Source organism: Equus caballus, chromosome 10 (genome assembly GCF_041296265.1).
Source record: "Equus caballus isolate H_3958 breed thoroughbred chromosome 10, TB-T2T, whole genome shotgun sequence".
Taxonomy (NCBI): Eukaryota; Metazoa; Chordata; class Mammalia; order Perissodactyla; family Equidae; genus Equus; species Equus caballus.
The window spans coordinates 74,828,552-74,848,058 of NC_091693.1; the positions used below are offsets into that span (position 1 = coordinate 74,828,552).

Below are 19,507 nucleotides of genomic sequence, written 5' to 3' on the forward strand. Positions count from 1 at the left end.
ACTGCAGAACCTTGTAACCATTGTCCCTGCCTCCAGTCTTATCGAAAAATACAAATTTGATATTATTTCCCCAACTTAAAACTGCCATGGTTCCCAATGATCTCAAGGTAAAGCCTTGTGAGATGCATTCTCTGCTTTACTTCTCTGGCCCATTTCTTAGCTCTCTCTTCTCAAATGCATTTCCCTGTTGCAATTCTTTGGCCCACCCCAAGAACCTTCACATGGGCCATTCCCTATTCCCGCAGCACGCTTCCTCCTGCCCTTCAACTGGTAACTCCTACTCATCTTCAGGTTTCTCTAATACCTGACTACTTTCAGAAAGCATTCTTGAACCCCCCAAACCAGAGCAAAGTGTCCCTCTCCCATGTTCCCACTGCACCCTGCACTTCCCCTACTAAAGCACTTATCATGCTGCCTTTTCCTCTTTATCCCTTTGGATCCCAGATGGGCAGAGGTTACCTCTGTCTTGCTTACTGTTATCTCGCCAGTGCTTTGCACAGGGTGGTACTCCTAAATATTTCTGGAAGGAGTATTGCTGGAAATGAGGAAATGATTTTTAATTTGATTTACTAAAGGAAAAATATATTTAGGTCATTTTTTAAACTTTTGGATGTGAATGATTACTGTATCACCCCACTTGCATACACTTTAGAAAGAGACAGTGTCTGGTGTATCATCACTTAAGACCAATTAAACATGCCTTTGTCGTCACTTCTATATAAAATCTGAGTGTCAGGTCAGTAACCACGTAACATACTACTTTGACTCACAAATCTTTCTTGGTAATATACTTCACCATGAATTTAAAATTCACATTTCATTTGTGTTAATATGGTCATACTTTATGGAATGTCTCACTTAAAAATTAATTAATTACAAGATTATTTATTCTGAAATGTAGGAGTCAAAGTTGCCCCAAGACTAGGGGGAAAAAAGGAAGCAAATTTAGACTTTCTTTCAGAGGCTATCTTCTTTCTCTCCATTTTGATTTAAACAACTTTCCAGAACTCCCAATTACTTTAATGCTTAAAGTATTATGTTAGATAATTATATACACACACACAACCACGTATATATTATGTCTATACATATCATTAAGGTGTGTACACACACATTAATACACACTAATAAAATGTGTATTATTAATGTTGAACATAAAATTACTCTCAAGAGAAGCTTTTCCAAACAAACTGATCATGGGTTTACTTTCAGAATTAAGTTAAAAAGTACACCCCCAGTACGTTGTTTGCCACAAGCTGAGATGGAAATAGTGTCAACCTGCATTCTCCTGCTTACCCCTACTTCTCAGGCAAAGGAGTGACTCTGTGACAGGAGTCCCAGTTCTTTAGTCAAGCGGGGTAAGATCTTCAAGGGCGACAAGCCACGCGCGCGTGTGTGTGTGTGTGTGTGGATGAGGGGCATTCAACAGAAGTGAATGAAGACGGAGGATGTGCCAGGGCCAGACAGACCCAATGTCAAGTCCCAGGTGAGACACCCAGGAGCTCTGCAACTCTGGGCAATTTGCTTGACCCTTCTTGGCCTCAATTTCCTATGTGGAAAATGGAGATGGTAACACCGAAGTCACAGGGTTGCTCCAAGAAGTAAACAAGTTGTTGTATGTAAAGTGGTTAGCAGAGTGCCCAACAAGAAGTAAACACCCAACGCACGGTGCACTGTAATTACTTTCATAGTTGCCGCCACTCTAAAACTAAAACCGCAGATAAAAGAGACAAAATCCACGCAAAGATGAGATTGTAAAAATCTAGTTATTGGTTGTTTTAATTATACATAGACCAAGCTATGCAGAAAATCACTTCAGGAGACTATTCTCAGAACAAGAAGCATAACACACATGCCTTCTATTGGGAGAAAGAAGGGCGCATATTTCAGAGAATAACTGAGAAGGTATTTTTTATTAAGTGATTGGTCTTAACCGCTACCTTGATTTTAAACCTAGAGAAAAGGAGAAAATTCTCAGGCATTGTTATTATTGATGTTATTCCTAAACCAAACACACCTGCAAATTAATAGCTGAGGTTTAAGAGTCAATTAAGGAACAAAAATCTTATTTTAAATATTAAGGCAAAATTCTGTCTAAGTGAGAAATATCTAACTTGGGGTCTTGTTAGATAACGATGGAAAACTCTGGGGTGCATTATATATAGACACTCTCTTTTATGACCGCTAATGTGTTCTGTGCCCCTGGGGTTCGTGAAGACAGAATACTCCAGAGAGAAACACAGGAGTGGTGTTCTCACCTAGAGGTGGAGGAAGAACCTTTGCTCCCCTCCAGTTCAGTTTACCATCTTCAGATCAGCTCCTGAGTGTGCTGTCAGCAAAAATCCCCCTGTGCTTTGGGAAAACCCTAGAAACACTCTGGCGATGCCAGAGATTTCAAATCAATCGAAGGCATTCCTTCCTGAGACAGCTTTCGAGAATAATTCCATTGAGAGGCACAAGTATGCGAACAAATCATGTAACAGGACAGCTTTCTCCCTCGGGAATTCTAAAACCTAGCAGCAATCGCCCAGCAGCTCAGGGAAAAGGTGAGCTGTCTGTGCGCCAGTGTTAATGTCCAGAATTCACTTCTCAAGGTTTCAGGAAGTGAGAGTGTGTTTCAGTCTCTGCTGATAATCATACAGACTTCTTGGTGTTAAGGTGACTAGTAATCTGATGTGTAATATATATAATCCCTCTTCTGCTACACTTCTGCTATCTGCCTTTGCGTCATTAGCGCCACCTCTCTCTGAGAGAAAACACAAAAGGATGGAAGATGATTAACAGCACGGGTAGCAAGTATAACAGAAAAAGACAGCAAAATTAAGCTAAATTAATACAGCTAAAATAATACCTGAATACTTGATCACCTGTGGCATATTTGGCTATAAAATCCTAAACTTCTATTACCACATCTAAGTCAAAGTAGAGGATTTAGGTCAAAACTTTTACTCATCAAGAATACATCTATCCAGGGGCTGGCCCCGTGGCCAAGAGGTTAAGTTTACCTGCTCTGCTCCAGCGGCCCAGGGTTTCGCAGGTTCAGATCCTGGGCGCAGACAGGGCACTGCTCATCAAGCCATGTGGAGGCGGCATCCCACATAGCACAACCAGAGGTACTCACAACTAGAATATACAACTATATACTGGGGGGCTTTGGAGAGAAGGCAAAAAAAAAAAGACTGGCAACAGTTGTTAGCTCAGGTGCCAATCTTTAAAAAAGAAAAAATACATCCTTCAGGAGTAGTTTTCCTAATGAGAAATCTGCAACGGGTTAACTCAGACCCGCTATTACAGTTTGTCAAACTTCTTCCTAGTTCCCCAAAAAGTTCCTTCTAAAAGCCTAAATTCTCCTGCCTTTTTTACCTTAGGAAAACCTAGAGTGTAATTCTCTAGATCACAGGTGGGTGGAGAACTACAACCACAGAAGCAAATGCACAGAATCCGAGCTTTACAGGCATATTCTAGTGGGACTACCTTGAAGAAGCATGAGGAAAGAAATAGATGAAGAGCATCTCCCTTCCCCACGCCCCCAAGGGCAATCTTGTTTTTAAGTCTCTATATTTCAGTTGATCATACTATGCTATATGCTGGAATTGGACTCTTTCTTATTTATAAAATTACAATTGTCTATTTGTTTTCAATGTTTCAAATTCTCTAATTGTTTTCAACATTGTTTCAATGTTTAGAAACATTTGACAAGGCGTGGAAAATACAAATATCCATTGATTTTAACTTTTCCTGTTTTTTTCACCACCAATGGCAAGTAGATTTAAAATTCTAGGACAGAAAAAATAGATGGAAGGGGAATGTAAAAAAAAGCTAGAAAAAAAGGAGATTAAAACATACTTGTAGCCAGCAAAGCATACCTTTACCTCTCTATATTAATCAGTTTTTATTAAATAAAGCCTAGTTTGAAATTTAACATGAAATAACTGAAAATTAATAATACCATTAAAAAGCCTTCTATTATTGTAGGATGAATCATAAGAACTTAAGGGGTGTCTCTTATGTTACGACTAAATTCAGCCAAAGTGTTCTTCAGAAAGTCTTCAAGAATATAGTGTTCCAATAAAAGGAGGTAAACTTTTACACCACTAGTTGGTGAGCAAATCTAATCCTCCAGCCATAAACTACAAAGATAATAAAGAGCAGATTAAAACCAACCAAGAACAAATTATTAACTCCGTTTTCCATTTCACTCTTTAATTCTTGTTTTAAATGCATGAGGAATCTCTGCTGCCGATGTGGGATGTGGCTCGGGCTGCAGCAGCTCTAATAATCCACAGATCTTATCACAAAGGGTGTAGATACTTCCTAAATGAAAGCACCATATGCCTAATTATTGAGCTAAATTTATACCCGCAGCTATCTCCGAACGGAACATTTTCAGCTTTTCAGCTCACGAAACGTCTCTTTGTACACCCTTAAGGTATTTCTCCAGATTTGATTCTTCTGCTGTTTTTTCCTCCCCCGACATCGAGGCATGTGTGTGACAGGGCCAGGAAGCCATAGGCAACTGGACACTGATGAATGGACACCCTCTTCCTGGTTTTCCTAAGGATGAGCATCATTTCTGTGAGATAACAACTGAAACGCGGCAGAAGAATGCTTCCTTTCCTGCCACAGGAAGCGGGGATTTTGGCAACAACCACTAAAGACGGAGGTAACAGCAGAAAATACAAGCTATTGGTTAACACAGCGATACTGCAGCCAAAACTTGCTTTCTTTTCCTGGAAATGACTCTCAAATCCAATTACTTACCAACAATCCCCTTTCTTACCGGAAGTCCAAGCTTATTACTCAAACAATCCCCAGTTGCTAACAAACCAATATTATTAATTGAATAACGCCATGTGCCAGGCATTGTACTGAGAGATTCACAGAACTTTTCTACCTTAATTCTTACAGCAACTCTGCAAAAGAGAATTATTAGCCCCATTTCGCAGCTGTGGAAAGGTAGGCTCAAAGGGTTTCCACTCTGCCATATTGCCTCACAGTCTGATGAGGTTGGAAAGAATTTTGGTGATATACTTAAAATTGTTTTTCATTTTGGTTAGATTTAAGACAAATTGCCTTCCACTGTTAAATTCTGGGCCATGAAACTATGGGATAGAAAAAGGTGTCCCCACAGTGAGGAGGTCTAAAATCTAGTTGGAAGATAACATATATGCCCATGAAATTAGCAACACACAGGCCAAGGACAGAAATATACAAATTAAATACCACGGGAATTTGCAGAAGGGTGAGATCAGTAAAGGCTGGGAATGTGAGAAAAGGCTTCTTGGAGGGCATAGATTTTGAGCGAGTGGGAGGACACTCCATTTGAAAGGAATTAAGTAAACAAGGCAAAACTCTAAATTAGGTGTGTTTTGGAGACAGTAACTATGCAAGTTTAGCTAAAGCACAGAATCCCTCCTAATTTAAGAGATATGACTCAAGAAGCAAACTAAGGCAGATTTGTAGACTACGAATGCCAGCCTAATGAGCTGGGACTTTATTCCAGGGTAATGCTTGTCAAACTTTAGTTGCAGGATCAGCAGCATCAGCATCACCCAGGAACCTGTTAAAAATGCAAATTCTGAGGCCCACTCAGACCCACTGAATCAGAAACTCTGGGGGCGGAGCCCAGCAATCTGGGAAGTAATGTGTCCCCAGGTGATTCTCTGAATTACTACTCCAAAGGAAGCAGAGGCCCACTAAAACCTCTGAGTCGGGCGATATGAGAGAAGAGATATTTTTTGGAAGATTAATCTAACAGTGATCTGCAGAGTGAATTGGAAAAGGGACCATTTGCAAATTCAGAAAATTCATAGAGTCTCTACCTTGTGATTATTTATATGAGACAGCACTTTTCAGGAGCTACGACATTAAATTGGGAAACAGAAGACCAAGGTTCTTTCTCAAAATATCACACCTTCTTACAGAGAAAATTTTTATTAAATTCTAATTTCTTTTGTGGAAAATAACACCTAGCCTATGACTTTTCATTTCAGTGTGGCACTGTAAGCATAACTTATAAAAACACCTTTGTCATTCAAAAAATTTTTGCTAGGATGGAAAAAAACAAACCAAACCAACTTTAATTAGGTGTATCACGTACAAAATGGAAATATAAAAAAAACAGCTCTTATTAAAAGTAGCCCACAACTTTAGATATAAGGAACAGAAATGACTGAGGATGCTGCCTAATTTAAAAATCACATAGCTGTAAAATAAAATGCTGGGTGTAAATACAAAGCAGAGTAACTTTTAAATGAAACAGAACTTTTATATTCGAGTGTTGACCTTCAAAGGAATCTCACAAGTTTCTATATTTATTTCATCTGCTCAAAAGAGTTTTTATGAATCACCTTCACAGTCAGTTTATAAGTCATATAAGAAAATGAATACAGTTTTTCATTTTATAAATCATTCTGAAAACAACTTTAAAACTGGAAAAGGTGTTTCCTACATCGAGTACTCTCTTTATTCACTAGATCTGGTTCTGAATGACTTTTGAATGTTATTAAAAATCAAGTCTCCTCTCAAAAGACAAGGCTTGTAGCCCATGAGGACAGGAAGGGGCTCCAAAGATGAGCGGGCACCACTTTCAGATCACGTGATTATATAAAGCGCGGGGGGTCCACACTTACCCTGAATAACTCTTCTTGGTATGTTTGTTTAGAAAAGCATATTCACTCAACAAATATTTACTGGGTCTTATTACGGGCAAGGCCCAGGCTGGCTGACCCGGTGGATGAATCAGGGGAAAGCTCTTTCCCCAGCCCGCAACATGGAAGTCCTGGAACAGATTCATGACTATGCAGACCCAACGTCCCACAGAGTCTGTACTCTCGGAGTAAGAGAAAACAGAAGTACTTCCAACCCAATATATGGCTTTATCTTACCGCTGATAGAACACTTCATAAATTATCATTTTTATTCACCCTCACTGCTAAGGCAGCTTTCAACAATAGTTAATAAATCATCTTCATTTTTTACGCTCCTGAAATTACTCCCTCCACTTTTCTTGTTAAAGCTACTGAGATCTTCATCATGCATTCTAGGTAAGTAACCCCTAGCAATATTAAATAATGAAGACTAACCAAAATGCTTAATACGAGAGAATATACACAATGTGTTAAATATATGGCAATTATAAAATATACTTTTCACTACATGAAGTTCCTTTTATACTTAGTAAAAATGCCTTATAAAATTGCTGTCTTGGGCTAATAACTCCTGAAAACACAATCTGGACTGCAGAGGTATTTCTAACTATGAGACAAAAACCTTTACTGACTAGATACATTATAATATTAAACACTGCTAGTTGACTACAAAAGCAACATGTCTCAGAGACCAGCATCCTAAACATTCTAACATTACTATCATCTCAAACCACAACTTATGTCAATTGTTATTCACCATGTTAACACAGTCTCAAAACGAAATTTAAAGAGTCCTGGCGTTTGGCAGACTTTTACGAACTAACCAAGGTCAGATTATAAATACTTTTTGAAATGTGCAGCTCTTCACTATCTTAAAAAGGTATGACTAAAAACACATTATTTGAAGGAATTAGCAAAAACAAAAAAATAATAAACACAGAAGACAAACTTCATATACAAATCATACTTTTCTCTTATTCTAAAATAAAATACCTTAGACAAAATGCATATTTATCCTATTTAAAACACCAAAGGCCTCTAACATAAAAAGATTAGCCTGCCCCTTCAAACATAAAAATGTTTATTGATATGAAATCTTATGAATGTTTCCTTTTGGCTAATTTTTCTTCTTTAAGATTCAGCGTTGTAAGACTTGCCATTTTCTGGCACCACTAAAATCACTTCTGAAATTCTACTTGGACTATTTTTATCTTCAACTATGATCTTAAAATATTCGGAAACCATCCTGATGGATTCTAAAAAGAGAGAGATTCCCTCCGTCTTTCCCCAGACCTTCAGAGTGGCCGACACCTTCCTCACATATCTGACGCAAAAACCCAACTATCGCTTAACAAGGAAGACGAGCCCATGGAAGCTGGCTGGGTCTCAGGGAAAGTGGGCTGTTCCGATATGCATGGTAAGTACTCCTATCAATAAAGAGTACTTTTTATCCCAGGTGCCCAACCCAGGGAGAAAGCAAATTTTGTTCTAAGTTTTTTTTTTTTTTTTTTTTTAATTAAAAAAAGGCTCTCTATCACCTTTCAGGGCTTTACCTCCTTCGTGAGCCCATATCCCTCCAGACAACTTGTCACATCCACCTTCTCTGATACCCACTCCTTAGACCTCCGTACTGCCTTCTTCTTCTCAGTCCTGCTCCATTTAACATTTTCTTCTTCTACACAACTCACAGTGGGGAAATGTAACTCGTCAACCATCACATGAGAAAACGCTGCTCAAAAAAAAGGCAAATTAAATATACAAGATACTGTTTCATCACCTATGAGATTTATAAAGATTCAATACACTACATTCATTATATTATAGGTGGAAGTATAAATTATTTCTGAAAAGCAATCCCTCAAAATTTACTATGATCCTTTGACCCATTCATTTACCGTTTTAGAAATTTAAGGGAAAATCCAACTTATAGGGTTGTGGCCAATGCAAAATGAGATGGGAACGTAATGGACAAAGGTGTTTATCTCAGCATTTTTCATAAAAACAAAAAACTGGAAATAATCTAACTGTTCAGGTCCAAGAAAAGAGTTAAATCAACTATGATGCTTCTATTTTATATACTATGCTATTATAAAATGACACTTAAAAGAAAATGAAAATATTGATAGATAGATAGATAGATGGATAGATAGATAGATAGATAGTGTGGCTATAACTGTGGAATAAAATAACCTATATGTTGGGCAGTGAGTAAAGCTGGCACTCCTTGTGACTTCATGGTAGATCTGTGAAGGATTTCTTTTTCTTTTTTCTACTCCTTTGCACCTTCCTAAGCAGGTATTAATTTATAATGAAATAACACAAGGAAAGGCACTTGCTTCTTCTACAAACGTATTCTTGCCCTTGCTAAGACAAATTTCGAAGTACAATAATTTCTGCTGGGCAACTTTAGTGATATACTTTCAACAGCAGCCTTTAAGAAGCAATACATCAATGAAAGGGAGGCACTGATGGTGAAATTTCAGGCAGCTGGGAATGAGATTTTGAGAGTGGGCAGACCCGTGTGCTGCCTGAATCATCCCACAGGTCTGTCATTTTGCCCTATGCCTTGACAGACAGAGATGCAGTGAGGAAACACATGCTCCTAGTAGTCCCAGTACATATCCTTGTGAAAAAGGAACTAGGGTCAGACAGTCATGCCCCACACATCAGCTCAGGGAAGCTGGACATGGCCACCCCCAGTGCAGGCATCTTTGGACCCTCTTATTCCTCAGTAGAATCAAGTATTCTTCCTAGAACTTTGAAAAGACCATTCAATGAAGAAGGATTTGGCAGTTAGGGAGATTCCAGCAATAGCTCTCATGGTCTTTGGATGGCCTGAGCTCAGGTCTCAACCACAGTCATTCACAGGCCTGTGTATACTAATTACCACCACACCCTTTCTCATAAACTCCTAGCCTAGGCAAACAGACATCCCCACTGGCATTGCAACAAAGACTGTTTGAGTGTGTGGCGTGCTGTGTTATTAAACCAGCCCTGCAGAACGTGGCGTGCTCCATCAGGTTTTCAGCCCCTCAGTTCCAGGCCTCCTGTCATACTAAGCACCCTCTCACTAAGGAGTGGAGACAGGACAATCAATCACACAGAAATACATGAAAAAGTGCAAATGAAAGTTAATCCAACATGGCCTGAGTGTCACTGTATAAAAGGATGCAGAGCAAGAGTGATCAGAAGGTGGTGGAGCCTTTTGAGGAGCTAAAGAGCCAGGACGACAAATGGACTGACAGAGAAAAAGATGTGAGGGAGGCAGTCTAGTCACAAAAGTCACGTAAATACAAAGGATCCATGGGCTTTTTAATTTTATTATCTCTGTTCTGGATTATGTGTAGCACTGCTGGGCTCTAAGGTACCTAAAGCAACTGCCAGAGTGTTCATGACAGAAATGAGGGCTGCAACTTTTAAATGCTCTTAAGCCTTAATCTCATTTGGTTTTCTTTCAAGTACCTAATAATCACAGAAGTCTTTATCAGGGCTCAGTGGGGGTGGGGCAGTGCTGCCACATTCTTCAGAGCAAAGGAATCAGCCAGGACTGCTTTCTCAGGCAATACCCTACCAAGCCAAGATGTTCCATCTCCTGCTAGGATGGGCTCAGTTGGACTTCTCGCTGCTGGCCTGCCACTGGGGCTGAGAGCGGGGAGGGCCAGGCCAGCCAGCCTCCAAAGCATATGTCCTCATTAGACTCCAGATACCATAGGTGGAGCGGGGCCTGGGCAATAAGACGTAGTCCCTGGCTCTGTCATTAGTGCAGCGGGGGAATCTCAGGAAGTCGCAGGTCAGCAGGCCCTGCTGCTCATATGTAAAATGGGTTCTGGGCTTCAGGATCTCTGAGGTCCTTCTGGGCCTGAAACTCTAATAAATCTACCTTCAAAATTCTCAGAAAAAGGCCAAAATCTTTCAGTTACGAAGTACAACTGATTTATGTGAATTTTGATTATCAGGGGACAGACTTGAGCTCTGATTGTAGAACTGATCATAATTATATAAATTTTTGCCCATTCTAAAATAACTTTCTTCTGACTTCTCAAAAAACATTCCTCCAGAGACAAAACAGGTTAAAGGGTACTGCACTAAATCTCCTTCTCTCTATTTTGGGGAACAATTTCAATGCTTAAGGAGGTAACTCCAGAACTGAGAAGATGGCACTTCAGGAACAAGCACACTGACTGTGAGAAAGAGACAAATTCATTCCTTAACGCATATTTTGAAGTACAGAAGCTGAAGAAGGATATAATTTCAAAGATACCTAAATGTTTTTGAATTTGGCAGGAATCTGAAGAAATCAGAGTTGACAGTAGCACAATAAAATCATAGCTGTCTGGAAAGATCATCTTGATGAACTGGAAATATATCCCTTTCAGCATCAAACTTAATTTCAACTGTTTTTTGATAACTTCTGGAAACTTCCTTATCCACTTCCCTGATTTATTAAGCCAAATATGAAACAAGGTAATCTTGGCTGATGGCTTTAGGTGGTGACTAAGAACAGCAAAAATAGCAAGGAACATTTATTATACACTCACTGCATGCTTGGTACCACTCTAAGTGTTTTGTGTGGCTGATCACATCTAATCCTTCTGGTCCAACAAAGTGGGCTACTATTATTACTCCCATTTTACAAATGGGAATACTGAGGCTCTGAAAGATTAAGCAACTTGCTTAAGGTCACAAAGCTAGTAAATGGCAGAGGCCAGATTCAGACCCAGGTCATGACTCCAGAGCCAGCCCTTCTCATCACCACATTGCTACAAATGGATGGAGCAGGGACACGAAAGGGCATCCAGACCATCTCCAGGACCTCCTTGGGTGAAGAGACCTGTGTGCTACTACAGTCAACAGCGCAGAGATTGGTGGAATTTTTAAATGTATGTCTACTTTCTTAAAAAAATAGTCCTTCAAGGTAGCTGTCAATTCTTCTGTTACACATAGTACGATGGCAAAAGAGCACACACATTTATCGTTTGAAAGAGCTCCCCCACCTGTCACCCCCCTCTTCTCTAGGCCACCTCTCCTCTCTTCCTCTCTCCCTCACTTCTCTTCCCTACCTCTTTGTAAAGAATGTCCAACTGAATGATTACAAATGCCTCCGCTTCCTGCAGAGATCTTTATAATAAGAAAAAGATGTCATATCAAACTTTCCCTGGGCGGCTTTAAAAAGAAGTTCTTCTAAATCATGTCACTAGTAAGATTAAAAAAAATTACTATAGTTAATGTAACAACTAATATGAGGTCAAATTTATAATAGTGCAGAACTGTGTGTGTTTTGCACTCACTGTACATTAGAGTCTGCAAATAACGAATACAGACAGTCAATTTGTACACTTCTTTGGCATTTTATTTAGGAAGTAAGAGTTGTCAGGACAGCAAGCAACACTCACTGAGCTTCCATTCTCAACTCTACCCCTAACTGGCAATGTGATTTCCAGAACAATCTTTGTGTCTTGGTTGCCTTTACTATAAAATGAATGAGCTGAGCTATCTCCAAGGTCTCACCCAGATACTTCATGATTCAGAGTATGTTTACTTTTAAAAATCAGAGTTATAATTTTTATGGCATATTGTTGGTAATAGAAAAAATAATTTGCAGAGTTTATGTAAAAGACTTTTACACAGATTTAGGAGTAAGAGGTGAGGGGTGGAGGGTGAGAGGTCATAGTTCAATTACTAAACAAAGCACTAGGCTAAGAACACTGATGGAAAAGTCAAGACTTAGTTTCCCCAAAGAAAAAACCTCCTCGTTAACCTACCAAAGACTGGCGTCTCCTTTACCATTTTCATCTACTTAGGGGAAAGGCATTTCATAGCCTCTCTAGAGCCCACAGGGTGGCTGCTCCTATTTTGGCCAAAACTCATCTTTGACAAGCACATACATTTTTGTGGTTTTGTAGGTGATAAAGGACTTTACAGGCCATGGGTTCTCTCCTGGGCTGTGGGGTATAAGCGGGTTCCAGGGCAGTTCTGATCTACCATGCATATTTAGCCCTCATCACACACACTGATCTGTAGTATTCCTCCCCTTTGACCTTGAGACACATGCTTTAAACTCTCTTCCATAAAGAATTTGTGCTGCCATAGCTTATGAAATAATTTAATACAAATATGTAAGTTCTCCACTGAATTCCAACAAACTCAGATCTCATAGAAAGGCACTTCTTACACATGTGAAATACTATGATAAATTTCTCAAGACAGTTTAGTTTATAAGCTTACCTAAGAAATATAGATGCATTGACTCGAAAATGCATTATTTTTTACCTCTTTCCACGCCCTTAACTAGGTTCGAAGTCCTATACATGGCTCCTTTAAATGAATCTTAAGTTACCTGATAACAGGAAAACAGAATACTCCTCTTAGACGAATTATCAATAGCTTACACAAAATTAAGCCGAACATAAATGACTATCCATTAACAATCTTTTCTTGCTTTCTTATATTAATGTTCAACAGTCAGGATCTACTCCAGTACTTACACTGTTGAAATCTTATCTACTTGTTAAAGAGAGAAGGCTTTACAAACACTCCATAACTACCCGCTCTGGGGAAGGTCCTAAAAGTGGGAAATCTCACATTTGCCCATGTTCAATATCAGGTGTGTTTCAGAGCAGGGTAAGCAGAACAGGCAAAGGGACCGAAGGGTATCTAAGTTCCTTTGGAGTTATGTCTCCAAATTGCAGATTTTATTATTTAGCAAATATTGTATTGTTTTCCTCACCAGAACCACCCATACAAGTAAACTGGAAAGTTAAGTTTCAAAAGAAAAGTGTTTTGTTCTAATTTGTCAAGGTAGATTATTCCCACATCTGATCTTTAACAGACGGGTTGTCAACAGTTATCATAAATTATAGACTCAAGAACACTTAAGGCTAGTGTAAAGCATAAAAATATTTTTTAACCATTAGCCATCAATATGAAAATTTTCTTTAAACTTATATAAATAGGTCTGGAATAAAAAAGTAAAGCTTGTTTTGAGAAATCTAGAGAAGACAACTGTGACCCACAACTGGCTGGTCCTAAAACCTTACCTGATAGACCCAAAGCTGGCCGTCAGCGCCCCCGCATGCTCATTTAGGTTGGTGAGGAGTCCAGGCTGAGAAGGGAGGAATCCTCTCTGACGATCTGCCTGCCTTCAGCCCCTATTACTCAGGGATGCCTCATGATTCCAGGAAGTGAAAAAAAAATTGGTCATCCTCTAAATTAGGATTAGGGCTCTAATCTTAAAGGACAGTACAGGCTGTTTGGGTAGGCAAAAAAAAAGAAAGCTTCCTGATTTTAAAAAAAGATTGAAATAGAAGGGGAAATGGACTATTTTTCTAAAAATTCCAGGGTGCTATTTTAACTTCTGTGCTTCATGATTCTAACACTGCTTTTGAAAGCTAAGGACAACTTGAGCACAATGTTAAAAAGATCAGACTCATGAAAATAAATATGTACTATATATAAATTTCAGGGAAATTCCAGAGTTAACTTATTTGCAAAGTTTTCATGTAGGGCGAGGGGGATTTTAATTTCAAGTTTTACATCAAAGATTTACCATCCATTAAATTAATACTGGAAAACACATAGCACCTTTTTGTGTAGAGTGCTAGGCAATATTCTATTTGAAATTACAGACTGTTTTCCCTTTGCACAAATTTGTTAAAAATTTACCACAGTACCAGTAACACAACTGTGTTGACAATATAAAAATAGGATTGGCTGAATAGAAACCAAATTTACAAAATCGAAGTTTGGCTCAGAAACTGTAGTGCAAGCTCTCAACGTGTTAGACTTGCCTATTCCTTCTAAATTTTAACTATAAAAGTGTTAGGGCATTCAGGAGTGATAGAGAACCTAAGTTATAAAGAGAACTAGAAAATACAGGAACAATAAAGATCTAAATCCAGGCAAAGATCCATTGGTCCCTTAGGAGACCCTGGGGGCGCCCAAAACTGAATCTAAATGTGTAAAGTCCAGGGCCCTACTGACGACGGGCAACCACTCTTGCTCTCGGAAACCGACCATTTGCAGCATAGTTTTAGAAGAGCAAGAGTTACTATTATTTTTGGTTTATAAAGGAACACATCTGCCTGAAGTAATCTAATGAAAAACCATAATCCATTTCTTCCCATCAGGCTTTGACTAAATACTGAAGCTAATTATGCTGGCATTTTTTGGGTTCTCACGGCATCATGGAATTTTAAAGAACACATTGAGTTCTATCACTTTATGCAAGACTGGGTGGCTTCCAAAACATGTATGTACTAAGATCTTAGCACCAGCTGACACAGAATGCTATACAAATTTCCTTTAGATGGTTAATTAAGACCTTTTGACTTAGAGATACAGGTAACATGGATCTAATAGGGAGAGATATACAGACTGTTAATACACTGTTCTGAACTGCTGCTACTGTCTCCCACTGTTGCTACTCTATAAGCACTTTTAATTACTACTGGTCAGTACCAATAGCTTTTTAATATCCATGCATCTTTAGCATTTAAAATAATTTTCTTGGACAACTGTGATCTGTACTAACTGGCAGCTCACAGGAATTTAGAGGCATGAAATGCGTGAATTACAGTGCTTCAAACTTAAGGGAAACACAAGCAGATGCAGATGTGGGGTTAATTTCTCTATGGGATATTTTTAAGGGAGCTGGCAGGAGGGGAGGGAGATATTTGGTGAGAAGTAGAGCCTTTTTCTACCTTCCTGGTTCGGTAGCCCTGTCAGGATTTCGTGGAGAAGGGAAACTGCCAGCCAGAAGTTGTCAGGGAGAAGTAAAATCCACTCCCAAGTCTGGGAGTGTTCTATGCCTGAGGAAGGGTTTCAAAGAAGCAGAAAGGCTGATGGACTTGAAAAGAAGCCAGCTACACAGGAAGGAAGAAGACATTCTACCTTGGGTAAACTGCAAGAGACCCAAATCTACTTGAACTTGCTCAATTACAGCTTAGCCAAATTCATCTGGTCTTATACTAAAGTCACAAATCGTATGACCATCAAGATGCCTCCAATCTGCCGTCATTCAAGCTAAATACCTCTTTACCACCTCAACATTCTGTTTACTCTCTGAAAATGGGATCAGGAAGATTCTTTTCCTGATTCCTACCCAATGTTGAACCACAAAACTTATTTTCACAGATCTGTGAAACTTACACAATGACAAAAATATTACTTCCATTTATAACGTATTTTAGAAATCTGAATCAAGATTTGGGATGAAATGCTGTCAATATGGTTCCTACAGCGCTTGGATTGTGTAAAATCCAGGCTGGCATAATTTCACATAGGAGAGTCGTTGTGGAAGGAGGCATGTCCGCAGAGAGCCTGGTGCCAGGTGACCAGGAGAATGTCTGGGCCTGGAGTCCAGACTCAGTCACTAACTGGTTCTGGGCTCTGGGCCCTTCAACTTTCATCTTTAATATGACAATCAGAAATGATCTTTAAGGTCCTCTTTATCTTCAAGCTGGTCATGAACTAACCACATGTTACAAGTTCTGTCAATTCTGAGAAAGAAACTATGAAAGACATATCAAAGTCCATATTTATCCTAGATTAAGTTTGTCATCATTGTGCAGCTGTGGAGGCAAACCTGTTGCATCACATGAAATACTCTTTTTCTGACTGTATACTAGAAATCCAAGACGCAGTAGGCTGGCTTTTTATAATTTTCATTTTTTAAAAAGTAAACAACAGTGTGCCCCCTATGATAGAAAGTTCTCAAGTTTCACTGTCATAGGCCGTAAGTACACACAGGCTGTAAGTACACACAGGATGTCACCTGGCAGAATGGGGCCAGGAGACTGCACGCCGGGGGGGTGTGCTAGCTCGCAGTTAGAACCTCTTTATCACGCATGATTGATGCTTTGCATTTACGTTCAAGCTTCACTTCAAAGACACATCCAAGCCCTATTAGAGGCTGTTTGGTACCTTCACTGTCAGTGTTTTCAGGGACGATTAAACGTATATGGGCCAGTGAAAAAGGAGGTTTGCACGCCACCTGCCCACGTATTTAATACCTACCATGCATAGTGCTTATGCTCACCAGAGTGTGCCTGTTAAAAGCAACGGGATCAACCTCAGATCGTAACTGGCCACATCTACTATGATACTACAATACCGAGAAAAGGAAAATGCAAAAGCCTTTAACACGGCACCTGGTGGAAGTGGAAAATCTCCACGGCCCCCTACACTGTACTGTTGCAGTCTTAAGAGTTTCAAAGGTCTGTCGTTTCTCCCGGAACACACGGCGGGCGGGGAGGGATTTCTAGCACGATGCACTCACCTCTTTGATCTTTTCTCTCTTCTCGCGGATGGAGGGGTCGGCCGGCTCCCGGCTAATCGCCCCGATGGGGGGCAAGAAGTCCACCCGCGGTAGCCCCCTGAACACCGCCCTGTCACGCAGCTGGTCCCGGGCCACCTTCTCCTTCTCCAGCAGGATGTCTCTTTGGATCTCCTCGGGCAGCTTCTGCAGGGTCTCCTTGGCTTCCCTGAGAGCCCGCTCGTGGTTTTCGCGGATACTGGCCAAGTTGTCCTCCAGGGCGGCCGCCGGGTCCCCGGGCGCGTCCTCCTCGCGGTGCCTGGCTCGCCCATCTGCCGCGTCCTCGGCGCGCGCCCCGGGCCCGGGCTTGTGGTCGGCGGGCGGCTGCAGGGCGGGGCTGGAGTGGAACAGGACCCCGCTGAGCAGCTTGGAGGAGTCGGGCAAGAAGAAGATCGCCCCGAAGCAGAGCGTGATGAAGGCGCTGAACACCAGCAGCAGCACGAACTTCTCCGTCAGGCGGAAGGCGGCGGGGCCAGACCCCTTCCTGCCGCCGCCGCCGCCTAGCCCCCCGCCCAGGCCGCCGCCCCCGGGGCTGCTGAAGAGCGGCAACAGGCCCCCCACCGGCATCGCTCCCGCCGGGCGGCCCGCTGTCCAGTGGCCCTGCGCCGCGCCGCTCAGCAGCCAAACTTCGCCGCCGCCCGGCGTCAGCGGCTGCGGGGCTGGGTCCTGCACATCCGGGCCGCCCAGACCCCTCGGCTGGGCTGCAGGTATCCCCAGGGGCAACAACTCCCCTCCGGGTCTTCTCCCCTGGGCGGCTCCTTTGGCAAACAAGCACGCGCGACAGACCGCTGGCTGCAGCCCTGCGGGGAGAGAAACAGTGAAATGTAGTAATTACGATGCTGGTGATAAAGTTTCCCGCGGGTCTCCGCCCGCAGACGCCGTGCGAGCAGCCAGGACAGCTCCTCCTGCGCGGAGTCCAGCTCCAGGCACCGCCCTGGGAGCCCACTCTTTGGACTTGGGGTGAAGTTTCCAGGTCCCGGGGGGCGGGGTGTCCCGCGCACACCTGGAGCAGGGCGGCGTGCGGGCGCCTCCCGGAGAGGGCAGCGCACCTCTGGGCAGCAGCGGCGCAGCGTGGGTGGGGGGCTCGTCAACTTCGCCCGCTCTCCATCTCCGAGCTGGACCAGCTGCCTCTGCTTCCCAGGCGGCGGCTGAGCGTGCAGCCCGGCGGCCCCGCAGCCCGGTGGCCGCTCAGCTGGGCGAGCGCGCCGACCCGCGGGCGAGCAGGAGCGAGCAGGACAGCACGACACCCTCCACGGCGGCCCCGCTAGCACTACTGCCACTGCCGGTCTCGGGGCGGTAGGAAACGAGGGCGGTGACGCGTCCGGAGAGTGATGGCGCGGCCGGGCCAATCACGCGCCGCTCAGGGGCCCGCGGGGGCGGGGCCGGGGCCGGGAGGGGGCCGCGCGGGGCGGGGAGCTTACGGGAATCGCAGGCTCCCGGGGGCCCGGCTGGGGGCGGGGGGGCGCCGCGGCGGGGAGGGCGGTCAGACCCGCGGCCCAGGGTTCGGGGCGGATGAGGGGGTCAGGCCCACAGAGTTTATCCCGCGCCGGCGTCGGGCCCGGGTGTCAGGGGACGGTGGGTCTCGAGTTGCCGGGGGTCGCCTGGGCTGACACGGGACCCCCTTCCCCCGCTTCTCCCCAGCCGCCTGCCAGCCCGTCGGACCCCTGCCCGGCCTTGCGGGGCCCGCCCCGAGGGGGTCCCGGGAAGGGCTGGGTCTCGCAGGGACCCGCCGGACACTGGGTCTTTCTGCAGCCCGTCTTTTCTCCAATTACCCTCCTCTCTGCCAAGACTGGGATTTCCCGGGTGGCCCCTTAGCAGTTAAAGCAAAAGTCCCTCGATGGGGAGCTGTGATCCGGTCTAGCATCTTTTTACCTCCTAAGAGACTTACGGTTTTGTGGTCGCTTAGGATTCTTCGTATGCATGCTCTCCTCCTTAAAAAAAAAAAAAAGTGTACCTCCCCCACCCACTTCCACTTTCAAAATTCGTCTACCTCATAGAAGTTGGTCAAATTTTCCATTTAAAGAAGACAGTTTTAAGCTGCCATAGCTTCAAGTAATAAATTTGAACACTGTTGAAATGAAGTTTTGGATTTGACTACTTCCAGTGAAGTGAGGACTTGATCCAACAGGGATTGTTTGCAAGACAGCATTATTTTCCAAAATGTGTTCCTAATTCCCCTATTGCTCTGCGACTAAAGGGTTATCAGAGGGGAAAAATTCGATTGACTTTCCATTTCTGAAAGATGGTTTACAGCAGCCTCATCGTATCCCTCACCCTTCTCTGGAAACGTGGTTTTAGCTCTGTTTCTGCTTGTTGTCAAAGGAAACAGCTGGCACCTTTCAGGAAGGTGCCCACAATAACAGTTGTTTTCAGGTGTTAGACTGTATGAGAAAATGTAAACCAAATAAAAAAATCCTTATTACAGTTTTCCTTTAACTATTCATTTTAGCCATCATTGTTTGTTTTGTGTAAAGGAAACATCCAAAGTTTCTGTTAATGGGAAATTGTTTGATAAAGCCGACTTTATGGCTTAGTTATTTTGATA

The 19,507-nt window shown here is 42.5% G+C and overlaps 1 protein-coding gene across 4 annotated transcripts in view; it reads right to left on the bottom strand.

Annotated features, from left to right (window-relative positions):
* Positions 1 to 18,877, bottom strand: part of MAN1A1 (mannosidase alpha class 1A member 1) — a 162,877-nt gene extending 144,000 nt beyond the window's left edge. The window contains exons 1-2 of one of the 4 annotated variants that reach the window (XM_023650991.2): positions 18,851 to 18,877; positions 16,927 to 17,762 (exon numbers count right to left, since the gene is read on the bottom strand). In XM_023650991.2, the coding sequence (XP_023506759.2) occupies positions 16,927 to 17,529 (603 nt within the window). In that variant the 5' untranslated portion in view covers positions 17,530 to 17,762; positions 18,851 to 18,877. Of the gene's footprint in view, positions 1 to 12,875; positions 12,988 to 13,687; positions 13,768 to 16,926; positions 17,763 to 17,965; positions 18,267 to 18,850 lie in introns of those variants that run through there. The other 3 variants (XM_023650993.2, XM_023650992.2, XM_070225475.1) reach the window with 3 other exon arrangements.
* Between the last annotated feature and the right edge of the window lie 630 nt (positions 18,878 to 19,507).